The 20533-nt window shown below is 45.8% G+C and overlaps 1 protein-coding gene across 1 annotated transcript in view; it reads right to left on the reverse strand.

Moving 5' to 3' along the window:
* Positions 1-20533, reverse strand: part of INO80 (INO80 complex ATPase subunit) — a 626594-nt gene that overhangs the window by 212272 nt on the left and 393789 nt on the right. The window contains exon 24 of the mRNA XM_069208609.1: positions 13863-14043. Coding sequence (XP_069064710.1) covers positions 13863-14043 — 181 coding nt within the window. The remainder of the gene's footprint in view (positions 1-13862; positions 14044-20533) is intronic.

The following is a 20533-nucleotide window of genomic DNA, read 5'->3' on the forward strand; positions in this document are numbered from 1 at the left end:
GTCGTACGGCCTGTACCTCTGCCTGAAGTCTTTCTTACGTTCCAGACCCACTGCCCTCATAGTGTCCACCTCCGTTTTCATTCGGGCCATCTCTTCATCCGCGTGGGTACCGAACAACGAATTCCCGCTGAATGGAAGGTTTAAAATGCGTTGCTGTGCTTCCTGTTTCAGACCCGTGAGCCGTAGCCAGGAAGACCTCCTAGCGCAGATTCCGTGCGCATACCCATGTGCAGCCAAATCCGCCCCGTCCGCCGCCGCGCTGATGACCTGGTTAGATACTAGGCCCCCTTCCTGCAAGATTTCTTGGAAGTCCTGTCTATCTTCCCTGGGCAACTTTTCTGTAAATCTGTGGAGTGAGTCCCACAGAGAGCGGTCATATCTGCCCAGAAGTGCTGAGGCGCTGGAGACCTTCATAGCAGATGCCGCCGTACCGCACATCTTTCTCCCCAGGGAGTCTAGGTGTCTGCTCTCCTTATCCGGGGGGACTGTGGAAGATGATGCCACAGAGTGTGTTTTTCTGGCTGCGGCTAAAATAACAGAGTCCGGTGGCGGATCCTTCCGCAGGAATAAAGGATCTTGCTCCGGAGCTTTGGACTTCTTTTGAATCCTAGCCGGGGCAGACTTGAGAGTGGCTGGAGTCAGAAAGGTGTCCATAGTAGGTTGCAGCAAACCCGGTACTAGTGGCAGCAGTTTTCTCGAGACTGATCTGTGTTGTAGGGTCTCAAAGATAACTGAGGATGAGGTGGCCGGCTCCGGTACCTCAATATTTAGTTTCTGCGCTCCCCTTAAAAGAACCTCATTAAAAGTGGTGATATCATCCACCGGTGAGATCCTAGCAGGTGGAGAATCTGTCAGTGTGGGGGAGTAGCGCCCAACAGACGATCCTGAAGAAGACCAAGAAGGTGATCTTCTGTGTGGTGTTCGCGACCTGGTTCTCCTTCGGGAACGAGACCTGCTACGAGAAGCTGTAGCAGAGTGTGCAGGTCTTGTGGTCGGCTGACGAGAAGCAGAACGTGTCACGACTCACGTGCTGCTTGCGCCTGGAATTTGCAGATCTGGTGGCGTGAATCTTCAATGTTCGGCTTTGGCCCAAAAAGGGGCGACTCTTTCTGGTAGCCACGGTGCTGTAGGCAATGGAGACACCAAGAACAGACCGTGCCCTTCAGAAAGTAGCGCCAGAGGGAAAAACCCCTTCCAAAGGGGAAAAACCTCCAAACAGGAAAAGTCCTGGAGAAAAACAAGAACAACAAACAGGAATCCGAAAGGAGCAAAAATCAGAAAATACAGAATGCTGAGTCCAAAACCAAAAGGCAAGGAAATCAGGAGCGAAGACACCAACTGAGCAGAAAGTGTTGCAGCGCAAGGAAAGAGGAAAAACACAGCCCTTATATACCAACAAACAGGAAGTGACCCACAGGAAGTAAAAGGACACCATCTTAGATAGGGAAACAATATATAGAACAGAATAGTAGAGGAACCATAGAGAATAGGGAACAAGGAATGCTGGGAAAGCACAGGAATCTGGGAAGGAGGAAAAGACATAAAGAAAGGCACACAACAGACTGCAAAAAGAAGAAAGGACAAAGAAACGAAGAAAAACAGGTAAGAGGGTTCAGAGACCCCTAGGACAGTGAAAGGCAGAAGGAAGAACGAGGCCCCAAGCAAATCTGGGGCCTCGAAACGCGCAGGAGAGGCTGGGGGCGCGCCGCGTCTTAATAACGCGGTGCGCGGCCCGAGCCGAACGCCCGGCCGAAGTCGAGCTCTCGGCTCGCGCCGCACCGCGCGGCGCGACAGTAGGTCCCCCTCCCGAAGGCCCAGGTTTAAGAGGGAATAAACAGTGAAAGCGTTGAGTCAGGAGAGGAGCGTGAACGGAAGAGGCATCTTCCCATGAACATTCACTGAGAGGATAACCCTTCCAATGAATCAGATACTGAAGTCGTTTATGAAAAAGACGAGAGTCACAGATTTCCTGCACTTCATATTCAGGAGCATCATTCACAAGGACAGGAGGTGGACAAGGAAACTGACGTGAGTAAGGATCAGGCACATAAGGTTTAAGCTGAGAAACATGAAAAACCGGATGGATCTTCCATGTATGGGGTAAGTGAAGACGGACAGTGACAGGATTGACCAACTGGAGAATACGGAAAGGCCCATAGTAACGAGGTGTGAACTTGTTTTGAGAGAGACGTGAGGGCAAGAATTTGGAGGAGAGCCAGACTTTATCTTGCAGATGATAATTTGGATTGGTTGTACGTCTCTTGTCTGCAGCCTTCTTCATATACCTCTTGGTATGTAACAAATTAGATCGAATTAGTTTATGGAGTTGGAGAAGGCGTTTGGAGAAATAGTTAATAGCAGGTAGAGGAGAGTTGGATTGTGGAGAAGTAGGGAAAGAGGTAGGATGAAAACCATAGGAACAGAAAAAGGGAGTGACCTTGGAGGCACTATGGACTGAGTTATTGTAGGAAAATTCAGCTAAAGAGAGGTAAGTGCTCCAGTTACTTTGGGTAGAATTGCAAAAGCATCGAAGATATTGCTCTAGTCCTTGGTTCAGACGCTCAGTCTGTCCGTTGGTCTGAGGATGGAACCCTGAAGACAGGGCTCTATTCATATTCAGTGTTTTACAAAAATGCTTCCAAAATCGGGAGATGTACTGAGGTCCTCTATCAGAGATTATGGTATGTGGAAGTCCATGGAGACGGAAGACATGATCTATGAATATTTGACCTAGTTCTTGGGAAGTAGGCAGCTTTTTTAGGCCAGTGAAATGAGCCATCTTTGTGAAAGAATCTACTGTGACCATGATAACCCGGTTTCCTGCTGATGGTGGGAGCGAACACATAAAATCAGTAGAGATAGTATGCCATGGGGCCGATGGAACAGGCAAAGGTTGTAGTAATCCTGCCGGTCTGGTGTGAGGTATTTTGACTTGGGCACATATGGGACAGGCCTGAACGTATCTTTCCACATCCAGTTTCCAGGTAGGCCACCAAAAAAATCGTGAAAGTAATTCTTGTGTGGCTTTGATGCCTCTGTGACCAGCTACAGGGGAATCATGGCACATTTGTAATGCTTTCTTTTGCACCTTGTTTGTAGGGAGGAATATCAGGTCTTGGTAATAAAAATATCCTTGTTTCTTGTACAATAATGGTCTTAGTTCTTCTATGTCATGGTCCGATAGGTTGGCGTATTCTTGTTGTACTTCTTCCAGGAAAGACTGAGCCACTCCAATGATCTTACTGGGTTCTAGAAGATACTGGGATGAGGAAGGAGAACACTCTGGATATCGGCGAGACAGAGCATCAGCCAGAATGTTTTGGGATCCTGGAATATATGTAATATAAAAATCGTACTGACTGAAGAAAAAGGCCCAGCGGGCCTGACGACTATTCTGGCATACAAAATTTCTTAAACATTGTAAATTACGGTGGTCTGTCCTTACCTCAAATGGTTCCTTGGAACCCATCAGAAACTGCCTCCACTCAAGGCAGGCTGTTTTCAGAGCCAATAATTCCCTTTCAAGTACGGAATAATGTTGTTCAGCTGTGGAAAGGATATGAGACAAATAGAAAACAGGATGTTCAAGGCCATCATCCTCTTGTCGTTGGAGTAAGACAGCTCTCAGAAGCATCAGTTACTACTATAAATTGCTTGGTGGTATCTGGATGTCTTAAGATGGGGGCTTGGGTGAAGGCTCTCTTTAAGCTTTGAAAGGCTGCTTCAGCAGCCTCAGTCCAGACAAACCCCTTCTTTAAATTGTCCTTCTTTAAGGTGTGAGTTATGTGGCTAGTCTGACTGGCAAAGTCTAGAATGAATTGTCGATAGAAGTTTGCTAAACCTAGGAAACATTGTGTTTCTTTTATGGTAGAAGGAGAAGGCCACTCTAGGATAGCTTGTACCTTTTCTTGGTCCATAGCTATGCCGGTGGGACTTAAATGATAGCCCAGATATTTGACTTCCGTTATGTCGAACTCACATTTCTCTGGTTTGCAAAATAGTTGATGATCACGAAGTCTTTGAAGAACTTGTTTCACATGGGAAGTATGGAGTTCAGGATTTCTAGAATAAATAAGAATGTCATCTAGGTAGATCACGACTGTCTGATTAAGTAGGTCTGAAAACACTGAGTCCATAAATCTCTGGAAGATTGCCGGGGCGTTAGTAAGACCAAACGGCATAACCCTATATTCAAAATGGCCAAATGGGGTCCTGAATGCTGTCTTCCATTCGTCGCCTTCTCTTATGCGTAAAAGGTGGTAGGCTCCTCGTAAATCCAATTTAGTAAAACGTTGGGCCCCTCTGATTGCTTCCAGTATGTCCCTGATGAGAGGCAAAGGATAACGATCTTTAATGGTGATTTTATTCAGACCTCGAAAATCCAGGCACGGACGAAGATCCTTAGTCTTCTTGGGTACAAAAAAGAGAGGGGCCCCAGCCGGAGACGACGATGGAACAATAAGACCACTCTGTATATTTTCGTCCAGATACTCCTTTAGAACTTCCCTTTCGGGTTCCGTGAGGGAGTACATCCTCCCAAAAGGAACAATTGTGCCGGGTTCTAATGGAATTGCACAATCATATTCTCGATGTGGAGGTAGCACAGGTTTTGACGGTTTTTGGAAAATATCCTGAAACTCCAAATAGTGGTCTGGGACCCCTTGGACCGTATTAATGGACATACCAGTGACACCTTCAGTAGCTAAGGATCTTTTCGGAGACCAATACTTGTCGGAAGTAAAACAGTTCTCGTGACAAAATTGCGAAGACAAAGAGACTGTCCGGGTAACCCAATTTATATATGGGTTATGTCTAATGAGCCACGGAATTCCAAGAATGATGGTATGGTTAGGGGACGTAATAAGATCGAAGGAGATGTGTTCTTGATGGTTTCCCACCTGTAGACTTAACATCAGGGTAGTGGTGTCTACAGGACCAGAGGATATCAAAGATCCATCCACAGTGTGTACCTGTTCGGGTACTTCTTTTGCTTGAGTAGGAACTAGGTTAGCAGCAGCCCATGTCTTGTCCATGTATATACCACTAGCACCACAGTCTAGTAATGCCATAGTCTTTTCTTGACGACCGTCAGGAAGTTGTAACAGGACAGGAAAGATGAACAAGGCAGTTGTATTGTCATTAAAGGAGCTGATGGAAGGTATAGCTGTAGATCCCGTCCCCTCCCTTCTTACAGAGGACGGGAGGTGGCGTTTCCCGAAGGTCTGGACGGACGTACTGGACAGGTACGGAGTATGTGACCAGCAGAACCACAATACAGGCACAACCCTCTCTTGCGTCTGTCTTCTCGTTCACTAGCAGAGAGCGGACCTCGGGTAGTATCCACCTGCATGGGTTCCCCTTCGATGTCTCTAGCAGGAGTGCGAGGTTCCTCGGAACGCTGCAGGTATGCACGGGAGCTACTTGGTTGGGTAAACCCTCTACTCCTTTTCTTTTCCGATCTCCGTTCCTGAAGACGATATTCGATGGACAGTGCTTGATCCATCAGGCCACGAAGATCTTCCGCTCTGGTAGAATGCACTAGTTCATCCTTTATTTCTTCTTTGAGTCCTCTACGAAATAATGTTACCAGAGTACGTTCCACCCAAGTGGTCTCTGCCGCCAGCTGACGAAAACGGGTTATATATTGCAGGACGTCTTGGGAGCCTTGTTGGATGTCGCACAAGGCTTCTTCAGCGGAGGCTTCCAATCCAGGACGGCTAAACATTTGTTTGAAGCGACTCACAAAGGCGGAATAGTCTGACAATACTGGGTCGTCGGAGGACACCATCGGGGTTGCCCAGGCCAAGGCTGGGCCGGATAAGGCACTGATAAGATAACCCACCTTGGTCCTGTCGTGGGAGAATTGAGTAGGTCAGAAGGCGAAATACACCGTTAAAGCATCCAAGAACTCGCGAAGCTTGGTTGGTTCACCAGAGAAACAAGGGGTAGAAGCGGAGATTGTCGGAACATCACTGGTGCGGAGGGCCAAAGCCTGTCGTAACGCAGCATTTTCATTACGTAGTTGTTGCAACTCCTGGGCTTGTTGCTGAATCGTGGTTAACAGAGATTGCTCCGGATCTGCAGCAGCCGCCACTGTATTATCCATGGTGTTTGAGGCCGTCGGAATGGTTAGGCGCTGCAATCTGTCACGACTCACGTGCTGCTTGCGCCTGGAATTTGCAGATCTGGTGGCGTGAATCTTCAATGTTCGGCTTTGGCCCAAAAAGGGGCGACTCTTTCTGGTAGCCACGGTGCTGTAGGCAATGGAGACACCAAGAACAGACCGTGCCCTTCAGAAAGTAGCGCCAGAGGGAAAAACCCCTTCCAAAGGGGAAAAACCTCCAAACAGGAAAAGTCCTGGAGAAAAACAAGAACAACAAACAGGAATCCGAAAGGAGCAAAAATCAGAAAATACAGAATGCTGAGTCCAAAACCAAAAGGCAAGGAAATCAGGAGCGAAGACACCAACTGAGCAGAAAGTGTTGCAGCGCAAGGAAAGAGGAAAAACACAGCCCTTATATACCAACAAACAGGAAGTGACCCACAGGAAGTAAAAGGACACCATCTTAGATAGGGAAACAATATATAGAACAGAATAGTAGAGGAACCATAGAGAATAGGGAACAAGGAATGCTGGGAAAGCACAGGAATCTGGGAAGGAGGAAAAGACATAAAGAAAGGCACACAACAGACTGCAAAAAGAAGAAAGGACAAAGAAACGAAGAAAAACAGGTAAGAGGGTTCAGAGACCCCTAGGACAGTGAAAGGCAGAAGGAAGAACGAGGCCCCAAGCAAATCTGGGGCCTCGAAACGCGCAGGAGAGGCTGGGGGCGCGCCGCGTCTTAATAACGCGGTGCGCGGCCCGAGCCGAACGCCCGGCCGAAGTCGAGCTCTCGGCTCGCGCCGCACCGCGCGGCGCGACAGAACGAGCCCGTCCTGCTCTAGCTGTAGGCAATGGCGTTCTAGGCAATGAGGCAGTAGGAGAATACATCCTAGAGTATTGGGAATCCGGGGATGCTGCCGGTCTATTCAGGCTCTCTAACCATCTAGGTGATAGAGTGATGGGAGAAACATGCCCCGATGAGCCCGCTCTAGAATGGGATGATGCACTCCGTATAGAGACCACCGGTGAGGGAGCTTTTTCCGCTGGCTCTACTGCCTGTGACACAGCTGAAGGTTGTGTCGACGTCGATTGCATCCTCGACGTCGAAAGTTGCGATGGCTGGTCTGTTCTCGACGTCGAAGGTCTTGACGTCGAAGGCCTTGACGTTGAATGTCTTGACGCCGATCGCGGGACCTGGACCTACTCGCCGTCGTGTGTCTCGACGTTGAGTGGCGAGTGGTCGACGGCGGATGTTCATGCTGTCGTGGTGTTTTTGGCGTCGTGTCCTTCGACGCCAAGGGGCGAGATGTTCTCGACGGCGAACAGGAGCGCCGGAGATGGCTCGACGCCGAACGGCGGCCTGCCGTCGACGGAGATGTACCCCTGTGCTGTCCATGCTTCGACGCTTTGTCCCTCGACGTCGGTCTGGTCACCGTCGACGGCGATCTATGCCGGTGAGACGGTGGCGCCGATGACGTCGATGGAGAACAAACAGGCACAATCCTACCTGTCGACGTCGATCTGGCCATTCCTTCTGTTGTAGGTCTGGGAAGTGAAGAGGATGATGACTTTTTCCTCTCCTGAAGCCCATGTAGCCTGATTTTCTCTCTGTCTTTGAGAGTCCTCCTCAACATCTTCTTACAATACTTGCAGGTGTCAGGACAGTGACTCTGTGGCAGGCAGACAATACACAGAGAGTGTGGGTCTGACTGGGCTTTCTTCTTCCCACAAGAAGGACATTTTACAAAAAGAGATGGCATTTTCTGTCAGAAAAGACCGCCAAACTCAGACAAAAGATGTTATCTGTCGAGTAAACAGGAAAAACACTATTTTTAGGAATTTTTCTGAAGAAAAACTCAGAAAAACTGACAGCTCAATGCTCCAGGATCCTCTCAGAAGAAGCCGGAAAAAAGAACTGACCTAACTGTGAACCAACTGTCACCTTCCCTTCACCCCTGAGGCATGGTGGGATACTGGAGGTGCTCAGGGTCTTAAAGGCACGGTGCCAAAGTTTTTATGGTTCTTCTGTGTTAACCTGCATGCAGCCTATTGGCTAAGAATGCTTCATTGTTTTTCAATGTGGTTTTTTCTATTTTTCTCTGATATTTACTGCTGTTTACTTCCCTAAGTCCAGTTTTTGGGGCTTAGGTAGATATTTATGATCTATTGTGATTTTATAATATAATATAAAAAAAAAAAAAAAAAAACTTGCATAGAAATAAAGCATTTTAGCCTATTTATGATTATAGCCTGCATTGCTGTTTTACACATGATAATATGTATGTATTTTATATATATATGCTCCGGGGTCCCCGCACAAGGGCGGGAATATTCAATGTTTATGACTATTGATGAGGATCCCCTGGAAGAGAATTAGGATTTCTGGGACAGGGTAATACCACTCCCCAAAGGAAATGGTCATCTAGGAGGTGTAGTGACCCCAAGGGTAAGTACTTGTGACTTCCCTTAACGCCCCCTAATTGGAGTATTTAGGGGACCCTCTAATACCAGGAAATCAGATCTTTGCTAGACATAAAAGAAGGAGTGGCCAAGACAATGGGCGTGCCATGTTGTGTTTTTGTCTGGCTTGCACCAGGATACGCAGACTGCAATGGCAGCTGTGTGCAAATTATTTTTAGGTGGGGTCCCTTAGGGTGGCACAATACGTGCTGCAGCCCTTAGGGACCCTCTCCCCTAGGTACCAGGTGTACTATGTACTAGGTACATATTCAGATAGAGGAGTGTGTCAATGGTATACATTGTTACCTGCTATTTGGGAAAGAGCAGTGGCACAGGGGGCCGGTTTAGCAGGGACCCAGTGCACCCCAGTCAAAAACCACTAGTGCCGGTGAGCAAAAACTGGAGGTGACCATGTAAAAAACTGCACTTTCCCAAACCTCTGTTTAGCACTGCCCCTATTCTGATATCAGGAGCTCTATAAACAAATCACTGAATGGTGGTACTAAGATGGACCATCTTCCATGTCCACTTTGACCAATTCTCTGCGATGTGGTTTTGTCATCAAGAGTAAAGAGACTGGGTAGGTTGCCACTGATTATTTTGCATCTGTTGGTAACTTTGTAACTTTGAAATTAAGGACTGTTGCATGGCTTACCTTTAATAGAGGATCCTTGTTTTGCTGAGAATGCTTGATTGAGATTTCTTTATGGTCTATTATTTCTGTGTTATTCTTAACCTGATATCAGACTAAACTAAGATCAAAACTAATTTTGTGAACCACTGCTTTGCTGATGTTTTGGTTTAGTCTAAACATATTACCTATCATCAAGAAACAATCTTTCTGAGGGATATTCTATCTACCTAGAGAATACTCAGCTCTGGATTTTCCGCCAGATGCAAGAATTGATGTAGAAACGTTCAACTAGCTCTCCTACAGCAGCAGGTTGTACAAAACGGCCACCATGGACACTGCATCACTGGAGTGACATAAGCACCACCCCAGAGTAGCGACGTCCATTCTTTTTTTTCATTTCCGGCCTTCAATAATGATCCGCAGTGCTCTTGATGACTTTCTTTCTCACTTTAACCTCCAGCGTTGACAGGATGTCATTACCTGAAAATGAGGGTTCAGATAGTGCCAGTCCTGCCATTAGCAGATGTCCATATCAGATCCTCCATGAGATGCGCTTGAGTCCTCTATGGGTCGATACATGACGGACTCCAGGTCTTGCAATAAATGTGACTCGTGCACCCCACTGCAACTAGGAAACAGGAGGCCAAGCTATTTGTGGTGTGGGATTCTCCAGCATCAAAGCTACATTTGGTGTTCCAAGGTAGTTGGCTGAAGTTACCCTGACACTAGTCCCGGTGCTTACCTCAGGTTTTCCAGAGTTTCCAGCCCCTTGAGTTAATCCCACACATATCGTAACATTCACACATGTTATGCAGGCTCTATTCTACCATGCTCTCTCTGCTGTTCCCTGAGGCACCATTGAGTCATCTAGACTATCAACTGGGCTTTTGCAACAAGTCCTCCTTCGGTGGCATTCGCCCCCACTCTGCTTTCCAAAAGCCGCTACGGAACTGGCGAAGGTCACCTTTCCACTGAAGGCCTTGCCAGTGGCACCTACATCAGTTCTAACATATCAATCTTAAAACCACTATATCAGGCAGCAAATTTTCCTAAGACAAAGGTCATACAAATGAATCTCACCACAAGGTCCAGATATTGGGGGAGGAGTATCAATACAGGTCCCTTTCCTAGAGATGAATATTTTGGCTCAGATCAGCTAAAGACACCTGCCAAAGTACAACGTGATGACGATGACAGCAGTGAGGAGGGTAATCTTCTCCCTATTGTGACAACAGACACTGTTGATTATCTGCCACCGCAAAAAGCGAGTAGTCTAGCTACTTCCCAAGATGTGCAAATAAAATACCGCCGAGACCCTTTCAGAGGATATGGTGTAATTTACAGGCAGTCTTAGAAAGGCTGCTGAGGTGCTGAAACTATCCTTCCCACAGAGGAAAACAAACCAAATATCTTGACAGAAATTTTGCAACTGGCATTCAGCTTCTGAGCCTCTGCTGCCATTCAGCAAAGTTTTCAATAGAGTCCATTTTAACAGAGAAGGGCAAACCTACTTCGTCTCTAGAGGCGAACCTTCAGGTCATTCACCATCATAGCTCAGCATTTGGTGACCTGAAATTGTCTAACTTCCCATCTTTCATTAGAGAGTCTGGCGGTGCAGGCATGAGGCTTAACGCAGATATCCGGCACTTTCCTTAAAACTCCTCTAGACAGGGAAGCTAATAGTAAGGAAAAAAGGTTTAGAGAAAAAGCCCTACGGAGGGAAAATATGAAGCAAAAAATAAATAAATTCCTAGAGACTACACCAGAAAAGAAGTATTCTAGAACGGAATGCGAGGACGTGAGTGGAGAAAGAAGCTTGAAGCAAGCGGATACTGGGAGAAAAGTCCTAGGACAAAAATAGGACCAGAGGGCAAAGAACCTGGTGAGAAAGTACTTCTGAATGCATTGCAGCATGAGGATGTGTTGAGAAACCCCTCTTTTTACAGGACCAATACAGAAGTATCTTCATTATCCATCCAAAGCTGGGCTGCAGGCATTTGAAGCCAAATAGAAGGCAGCCATCTTGGACAGGGATCAACCTTCAATAACTAGGCTCCATGGTATTAAGTGGTTTCAGGAACTTCCTGCCAAAGAGATGAATGGCCAACACAGCCTGCATCATGAGTACTCATGGGGTGTATAGTGAGCAAAGTTAGAGCAGCGAGGCAATCGCCGCCACTTAAATGCATTCAAAAGCCTGCAAATGGGCCCCAACGTGCTGGCTCTCCCCTGCCCAAGGTAGCCTGCACACAATGGGTTTGATGACTGCATAAATGGCTCCCAGACAGGGCGAAATGAGGGTGAAAGCCTCTGCAGCATGACAGTATCCCAATACCCTCCAATGCTCTGGGAGGTCCAATGCGGGAACATGAACATCAGCAGCATCTTCCCAGGATCCTGCACTAGAAGGGCAACCCTTTCAGTCAATGAGAAACTGAAGCTTCCCCTCTTTATGGGAATCACAAAGGTATGAATTGAGAAGATAGAAAATCCTACATAGTTTTGACGATAAGGCTAACAAGTGTCAGAATACCCGGGACTGAAGGATGTTCATGACAAAGAGACCAATGGCCGCCAGGTAAATGCCTTCAAGTGACTGCAGTTAAACTGCAAATTGCTAACACTCCCCCACCTGAGGAGACTAAAACATGACGAGTTTGATGACTGTGCGGAAGGTTCCAGAGCAGGGTGAGACGAGCACTGTGGCCGCTGCAGCATGACAGGCATTTGTTCGCAGATGTTTGGATTGCTGCATTGTATCACTGTGTAGTAATTATCAGGTGGTGAGACAGGGACCATGCCCAAATCATCCACAGGATGTATTTCTTCTTCAAAAAGCGAATTCTGTTCTTCCCGGTACCAATCGGGAAAATTTTCTGGGCTAGGAGATGGCATTTGCAATTTCTTTATGCCAGTTTCTCCATTAGGGTCTTGATACAAGACTCATGGTCGGCTCTTTCTGTGCAAAACAAAATACTGCATGGGCTCTGACACGTTTAGGATCATGCTGTTTTAGGTGTACACATCCAAAGTGAGTTTCTCTCTCAGGTCATCCATGCTTGAATGTTTCAGAGTCATGTGGCATAGACCAAACCTTTTTTAAGCCAAGGCAAGTATAATGTTTGGATCTGTCTTTCACAAATCAATGGATATCTCCGTCTTTATTGTCACAGGGATATTAGAACCTTATACTTTGTGTGCAGAAGGTCCATTTGTCCCTAGTCTAAATCTATCAATCTATCCATCCCTTTCTATAGAGCTAGATAGATAGATAGATAGATAGATAGATAGATAGATAGATAGATAGATAGATAGATAGACCCACCCTGACCTTTTTCTGGGCTAAACAGCCAAATATCAAAACAAGAAATCTAATTATGGGATCAATATTAATCATACAACAGTCGCTTAATCAAGTCAACCAATATGTTTTGATACATTATTTATGGAGGGCTTGGTCAGATACTTGTAAGCAGACTGCTGAGTTGGGAGATTGAAGTATAAGTGGCTAATACGGTTTTCCCACTTCTCTTGCTGCTATGCAAATCTTTGTAATCTACAGTTTGTTCCAAAAAGACTTTTCAAAGTGTTTACAGTATTGTCACAAAAACACTCTATAACCTGAGCTTTGAAAAAAGGTTTCACCTCATCAAATTTATTATGTATCGAAATGCTTTTTTTAACCTAAATGTTAGCAAATATACAATCCAAACATTATATAACTTTGTGTGCTTTACTCTTCAATGTTTCTGCATTAAAATGCATTCGCTGACAATAAAGAAGAGGAAGTTAAACGGCTGAAAGTCAAAGGAGGGACTCCATGTACACTCTTTGATAGTGCACAAAATGACAACTGAAAAAAATCAAATTAAACTTTTCTAATCAGAGTACTAGACAGCAGGATATGCAAAGCATAGAAAGCTAGGGATAAAACAATTGTTACACATTACTTATTTCATCAAACCTACAAATGCCCAACTGCTCCCATCATTGAGTGCACCTAAAATCAGCCCTGACCGTTCCAGCTAATTCTGCTCTGAACTTCCCAGGAAAAAATATTTGCCCCTGCTGACCCCAACCACTAGATTGACGGATAAGAACAGTATAAATCTGTAGTGGGTTTAGGTTCAAAAAAATTTGCAATCCAGTTACCAAAGTAAAGAATTGTGTATGTATAGCTGACATGTCAATGAGATCACTCCAAAACAGAGCAAAGAATATCAGCGGTGGGAGGTGCAGTCCTGGCATTCCCATTATCCAAAAGTAAATGATACTACGGATGACTAGATTTGAGCTTTAGAGATTTACAATCAAGCTCCTTTGATAGGCACTGCACTGCCAGCCCTTCCCTCCATCATCAGCTTTTGTTAAATAAAAGATAAGTCCTCTTTTGGAATTCTTATAACTCCACCAATCCGTGAAGGAAGAACTGAACCAAATAACAATTAAAAAATCCACATGTCTACACAAGGTAAAGAACACCCTTTCGCATTAACTAAGAAACACACCCTGCATTATTAGATGTTTCAAACAAAGAACAAGATTACAAATAATAAAAACAGGAAAACATTCTGACTGTTACAGGTAATGGGTACTGGGTTCTGACGAAGTGTCAAACTAACAGAGAAGCTTAATATGAAACAAAAAAAAGGGAGGTTTTCTTACCTGGAGGACAGCACAGCTGTGAATATTTGGAAAGGATAGTGGCCAGTCGAGGAACAGCAAGAAATCCTTGTTCTTCAGATATTGAGACCTGGGTTGGCCTTCCTCCTTCTCTTGCTCTGCCCAGGAGCGCAGATGATGGAGCCTGTAGGAGGCTTTCAGAGACAGGAAAAGAGCTAACCATCTGAAACAGACCATATCAGACTAGCTTATTTATAGGTTCATAGGCAGCAGAAAATTTTAGATTAGTGCCCAGTTGCTTCAATCTCATCGCAAAAACTGATTTGTTTTTATGGTATTAAAGGTATTTGTACAATATAAGAATGCAACTTCAAATCTGGGCCTTGCGTTTCTAGCCACATATCAACCACTGAACATCAACATAAGGGAAAAAGTTACTTACCAGTATACATTTGTTTGTGGCATGTAGTGCTGTAGATTCACGTGCTGCGCATTATCCTCCCATCTAGTGTTGGGCTCAGAGTGCTGCAACTTGTTTTTCTTCGAGAAGTGTTTTCGAGTCACAGGATCGAGTGGCTCCTCCTTCTTGGTGATACTACACATCAGCATCAAGTTATTTGTTAGATTATTTTCCCGTGAGCGTGTAAGAGATAGAGTATAAGAGAAGTAGAGAAAAGGGTATGTCCATGCAAATGTAGGTCACTATGTACAAGTGTATACAAATATAAAATAACTGGAATGGCCACAGGCTTCTGGAGAGAAGGGAGGGTACATGTGAATCTACAGAACTACATGCCACAAACAGATGCCTACTGGTAAGTAACCTTTTCCGTTCGATGGCATGTGTGGCTGTAAATACCAATGCTGTGTACAGACTGCAAAAGCAGTCCCTCCTAACAATGAGGTGGCTATACTGTGAGAATTGCAGTTGTCTGGAAAAATGTTCTTAGGAGAGCTTGTCCTACATTAGTTTGCTGACGAGCTTGTAAATCTAGGCAATAATGTTTTATAACTGTGTGTGGTGTAGATCAAGTAGCTGCTTTGCAAATATCTGCTAAGGGAATATTTCCTAAAAATGCCATTGTAGGAAGTTGGCTCTGTTTGTGCTATTTCAAAGTAAGGAATAGCATGCACAGAGTCCAAGGGTTCCCCTTAGAGGTAAAATAGTGGTAAAAAATAGATAATACTGATGCTCTATTTTGTGGTAGTGTGGTCGAGCAGTAGGCTTATCCAAGGAGTAGTGTTAAGCATTTGTTGTACATACACATAGACAATAAATGAGGTACACACACTCAGAGACAAATCCAGCCAATAGGTTTTGTTATAGAAAAATATCTTTTCTTAGTTTATTTTAAGAACCACAGGTTCAAATTTAACATGTAATATCTTGTTTGAAAGGTATTGCAGGTAAGTACATTAGGAACTTTGAATCATTTCAATTGCATGTATACTTTTCAAGTTATTGACAAATAGCTATTTCAAAAGTGGACACTTAGTGCAATTTTCACAGTTCCTGGGGGAGGTAAGTTTTTGTTAGTTTTACCAGGTAAGTAAGACACTTACAGGGTTCAGTTCTTGGTCCAAGGTAGCCCACCGTTGGGGGTTCAGAGCAACCCCAAAGTCACCACACCAGCAGCTCAGGGCCGGTCAGGTGCAGAGTTCAAAGTGGTGCCCAAAACGCATAGGCTAGAATGGAGAGAAGGGGGTGCCCCGGTTCCGGTCTGTTTGCAGGTAAGTACCCGCGTCTTCGGAGGGCAGACCAGGGGGGTTTTGTAGGGCACCGGGGGGGACACAAGCCCACACAGAAATTTCACCCTCAGCAGCGCGGGGGCGGCCGGGTGCAGTGTAGAAACAAGCGTCGGGTTTGCAATGTTAGTCTATGAGAGATCAACGGATCTCTTCAGCGCTGCAGGCAGGCAAGGGGGGGGCTTCCTCGGGGAAACCTCCACTTGGACAAGGGAGAGGGACTCCTGGGGGTCACTTCTCCAGTGAAAGTCCGGTCCTTCAGGTCCTGGGGGCTGCGGGTGCAGGGTCTTTTCCAGGCGTCGGGACTTAGGTTTCAGAGAGTCGCGGTCAGGGGAAGCCTCGGGATTCCCTCTGCAGGCGGCGCTGTGGGGGCTCAGGGGGGACAGGTTTTGGTACTCACAGTCGTAGAGTAGTCCGGGGGTCCTCCCTGAGGTGTTGGTTCTCCACCAGCCGAGTCGGGGTCGCCGGGTGCAGTGTTGCAAGTCTCACGCTTCTTGCGGGGAGTTGCAGGGTTCTTTAAAGCTGCTTCTGGAAACAAAGTTGCAGTCTTTTTGGAGCAGGTCCGCTGTCCTCGGGAGTTTCTTGTCGTCGTCGAAGCAGGGCAGTCCTCAGAGGATTCAGAGGTCGCTGGTCCCTTTGGAAGGCGTCGCTGGAGCAGAGTTCTTTGGAAGGCAGGAGACAGGCCGGTGAGTTTCTGGAGCCAAGGCAGTTGTTGTCTTCTGGTCTTCCTCTGCAGGGGTTTTCAGCTGGGCAGTCCTTCTTCTTGTAGTTTGCAGGAATCTAATTTTCTAGGGTTCAGGGTAGCCCTTAAATACTAAATTTAAGGGCGTGTTTAGGTCTGGGGGGTTAGTAGCCAATGGCTACTAGCCCTGAGGGTGGGTACACCCTCTTTGTGCCTCCTCCCAAGGGGAGGGGGTCACAATCCTAACCCTATTGGGGGAATCCTCCATCTGCAAGATGGAGGATTTCTAAAAGTTAGAGTCACCTCAGCTCAGGACACCTTAGGGGCTGTCCTGACTGGCCAGTGACTCCTCCTTGTTGCTTTCTTTGTTCCCTCCAGCCTTGCCGCCAAAAGTGGGGGCCGTGGCCGAAGGGGGCGGGCAACTCCACTAAGCTGGAGTGCCCTGCTGGGCTGTGACAAAGGGGTGAGCCTTTGAGGCTCACCGCCAGGGGTTACAGCTCCTGCCTGGGGGAGGTGTTAGCATCTCCACCCAGTGCAGGCTTTGTTACTGGCCTCAGAGTGACAAAGGCACTCTCCCCATGGGGCCAGCAACATGTATCTAGTGTGGCAGGCTGCTGGAACTAGTCAGCCTACACAGACAGTCGGTTAAGTTTCAGGGGGCACCTCTAAGGTGCCCTCTGGGGTGTATTTTACAATAAAATGTACACTGGCATCAGTGTGCATTTATTGTGCTGAGAAGTTTGATACCAAACTTCCCAGTTTTCAGTGTAGCCATTATGGTGCTGTGGAGTTCGTGTTTGACAAACTCCCAGACCATATACTCTTATGGCTACCCTGCACTTACAATGTCTAAGGTTTTGTTTAGACACTGTAGGGGTACCATGCTCATGCACTGGTACCCTCACCTATGGTATAGTGCACCCTGCCTTAGGGCTGTAAGGCCTGCTAGAGGGGTGACTGACCTATACTTGCATAGGCAGTGAGAGGCTGGCATGGCACCCTGAGGGGAGTGCCATGTCGACTTACTTGTTTTGTTCTCACTAGCACACACAAGCTGGCAAGCAGTGTGTCTGTGCTGAGTGAGAGGTCTCCAGGGTGGCATAAGACATGCTGCAGCCCTTAGAGACCTTCCTTGGCATCAGGGCCCTTGGTACTAGAAGTACCAGTTACAAGGGACTTACCTGGATGCCAGGGTCTGCCAATTGTGGATACAAAAGTACAGGTTAGGGAAAGAACACTGGTGCTGGGGCCTGGTTAGCAGGCCACAGCACACTTTCAATTGTAAACATAGCATCAGCAAAGGCAAAAAGTCAGGGGGCAACCATGCCAAGGAGGCATTTCCTTACAGCCATGGAAGCACCTTTTTTCCTTGTGGAATGTGCTCTAGGAGTAATTGTTAATTCTCTTTTAGCTTTAGCATAACATATATGTATACATTTTACAATCCATCTAGCTATGCTATTTTTTGTAAAGGGATTTCCTTTGTGAGGTACTGAGAAAGCCACAAAAAAGCTGTTTAGTTTTCCTGAATTCTTTAGTTCTGTCAATGTAATACATGAGTACTCTTTTAACATCTAATAGGTGGAGTGCTCTTTCGACCACAGAGTCCGGCTCTGGAAAAAAAAACGGTAACTCAATGGTTTGATTAATATGGAATTGTGAGACAAGTTTTGGTAGAAATTTTGGGTTTGCACGAAGGACTAATTTGTGTTTATGTATCTGAAAGAAAGGCTCTTCTAATGTTAAGGCCTGTAGCTCACTAACCTAAGTGTTTAATAGCAACTAAAAAGCGACTTTGTAAGAAAGGAATTGGATTGGACAAGAGTGAAGAGGCGCAAATAGAGGGCTCATGAGCCAAGTGAGTACAATTTTAAGATTCCAGGATGACGCGGAGGGTAACCTTGGTGGAATTACTCTTAAGTCCTTCCATGAAAGCTTTAATGACTAGTATTTTGAATATTGAAGTATGTTGTCTGTTTTGTACATAGGCTGCAATGGCAGCTAGGTGTAACCAAATTGCTGTGTAAGCAAGGTTTGCTTTTGCAGGTGAAGCAAATAACAAAGACTATCCTGTACTGATGGCGTTAATGGATCAATGTGTTTGGCTTGAGAATAACAGACAAAAAGTTTCCATTTTGCCGCATAGCAGGCTCTAGTTGTTGGTCTACATGCCTGTTTTAGAATGCCCATACACTCTGACGGTAACTGAAGATAACCTAACTCTCTGACTTCTGAGCCATATGGCAAGGTCGAGTGATTTGGGATCTGGATGTCTTATCTGTTGGAGATTTTGTGCGAGAAGATCCGGCCTGTTGGGGAGTCTCTCGTGCGGTACTAGGGAGAGATCTAGTTGTGTCGTAAACCAAGGTTGGTGACCTTATGTGGGTACTACAAGGATCATTTTGAAAGAAGTTTGAGCTTGCGCAACAGAAATGGAATGAGTGGGAGAGGTGGTAAAGCATAAGCAAATATCCCTGACCAAATGATCCATAGGGCATTGCTTTTGAACTGAGGGTGTAAGTACCCGGATGCAAAGTTTTGGCATTTTGAGTTTTTTGCAGTGGCGAATAGGTCTATGTAAGGTGTTCCCTACTTTTGAAAGTAGTTTTGAAGGACTGTTGGGTGGAGTCTCCATTCGTGGACTCGTTGACGTGTCCTCCTTAGTGGTTGTCTGTTCCTGGGAGATACTGTGCCAGGAGATGAACGTGGTGATGATGGGCCCACTTCTAGATTGCTAGTGCCAGCTGAGACAACTGGAGAGATCATGTCCCTCCACCCCCCAGTTTTTTTAATAATACTTTGCTCTCATGTTGTCACTAAAAAATAAGACATATTTGTGCATTACATGAGGTAGAAAAGCCTTGAGGGACAGGAAGACTGCCTGAAGTTGTAGAACATTGACGTGCATGGTTTGATCCCTGCACTGTGAGGTTGTTGAGATGAGCACCCAATCCTATGAGGGAGGCATCTGATGTCAGAACTATTTGGGCAACTGGGTCTTGAAAAGGCCGTCCTTTGAGTAGGTTGATGAAATTACACCATAGTACACAGATGTAAGCTGGACCGTCTACCAACACTAGATCCTGAAGATGACCCTGTCTGGCATGAGGGATGATGGCTATGTAGGATACCTTCATGCCTAGAAGGTGCATCAATAGCTTGACTGTGTAAGTTTGATTGAACTGTATCTGAGAGATTGTTTGCTGAAAATTGTGAACGCGGATTGGGGTAAGATAACCCCAACTGTGTATAGAGAATAGTCACTAGATACAGGTGAATCTGAAGAGGCTGTAGGTATCATTTTATGGTGTTGATTGTAAACCCTAACTTGTGAAGAAGGTTTACTGTGATTTGAGTGTGCGACTGACATTGATTTAAAGTGGTGGCTTTGATAAGCCAGTCGTCCAAGTAAGGTAATACATGTCTTCTGGGATGTGCTGCAACCTCTGCTAGTCATTTGTTGAATAACCTGGAAGTGGTTGTGACCCCAAAAGGTAAAACCTGGAAATGATAATATTGGCCCACCACTAAAAACCTTACATATTTGCAGTGTGCAGGATAGATGGGAATGTGAAAGTAAGTGTCCTTCAGGTCTAGAGTGGTCATGAAATCACCTTTTTGTAGTAATGGAATTACGTCTTGAAGGGTGACCATGTGAAAATGTTCTGAGAGAATATATTGATTTAGCGGTCTAAGATCCAAAATAGGTCTGAAAGTGCCATCCTTTTTGGGAATGAGGAAGTAGAGAGAGTATACTCCTGTACCTTGGTATTATATGGGAACAGTTTCTACAGCTCCTTTTAACAGTAGAGATTGAACCTCTTCCTTTATAACAGTGAGGTGTTCTGCTAGGTAGAATGTATGGGGGTGTTGATGTAAGTTCTAGACAATAACCATGTTGGATAATGGATAGGGCCCAAAGGTCCGATGCTATCTGTGTCCACTGAGTGTGGTGAAATTGAAGACACCCCGCCTACTGGAGTGGAATTTGAAACGAGGAGGGGGAATGTGTAAGGAGGTAATGTTTGGCTGAGGAGGGTGAGCCACAAGTGTTGGTGGTCTTTCCTCTGCCTCTGGAATTGTTTCCTCCTCATGTTCCTCTGACAAAACCTCTAGAATATGAGGAAGAGATCTGACGATGCTGTGAGGTGAAATGTTCAAAGGATGTGGTTGATTTGTAGCTACCCCTATACATTGGGCGGCAAAAAAAAAACTGCTAGCTTGAGTTTGTAGAGCACCCATTGTTTTAGAAGTGTCTGTGTCTTTTTAAATTTGTCAAGGTTGG

The sequence above is a fragment of the Pleurodeles waltl genome, chromosome 9 (genome assembly GCF_031143425.1).
Source record: "Pleurodeles waltl isolate 20211129_DDA chromosome 9, aPleWal1.hap1.20221129, whole genome shotgun sequence".
Lineage (NCBI taxonomy): Eukaryota > Metazoa > Chordata > Amphibia > Caudata > Salamandridae > Pleurodeles > Pleurodeles waltl.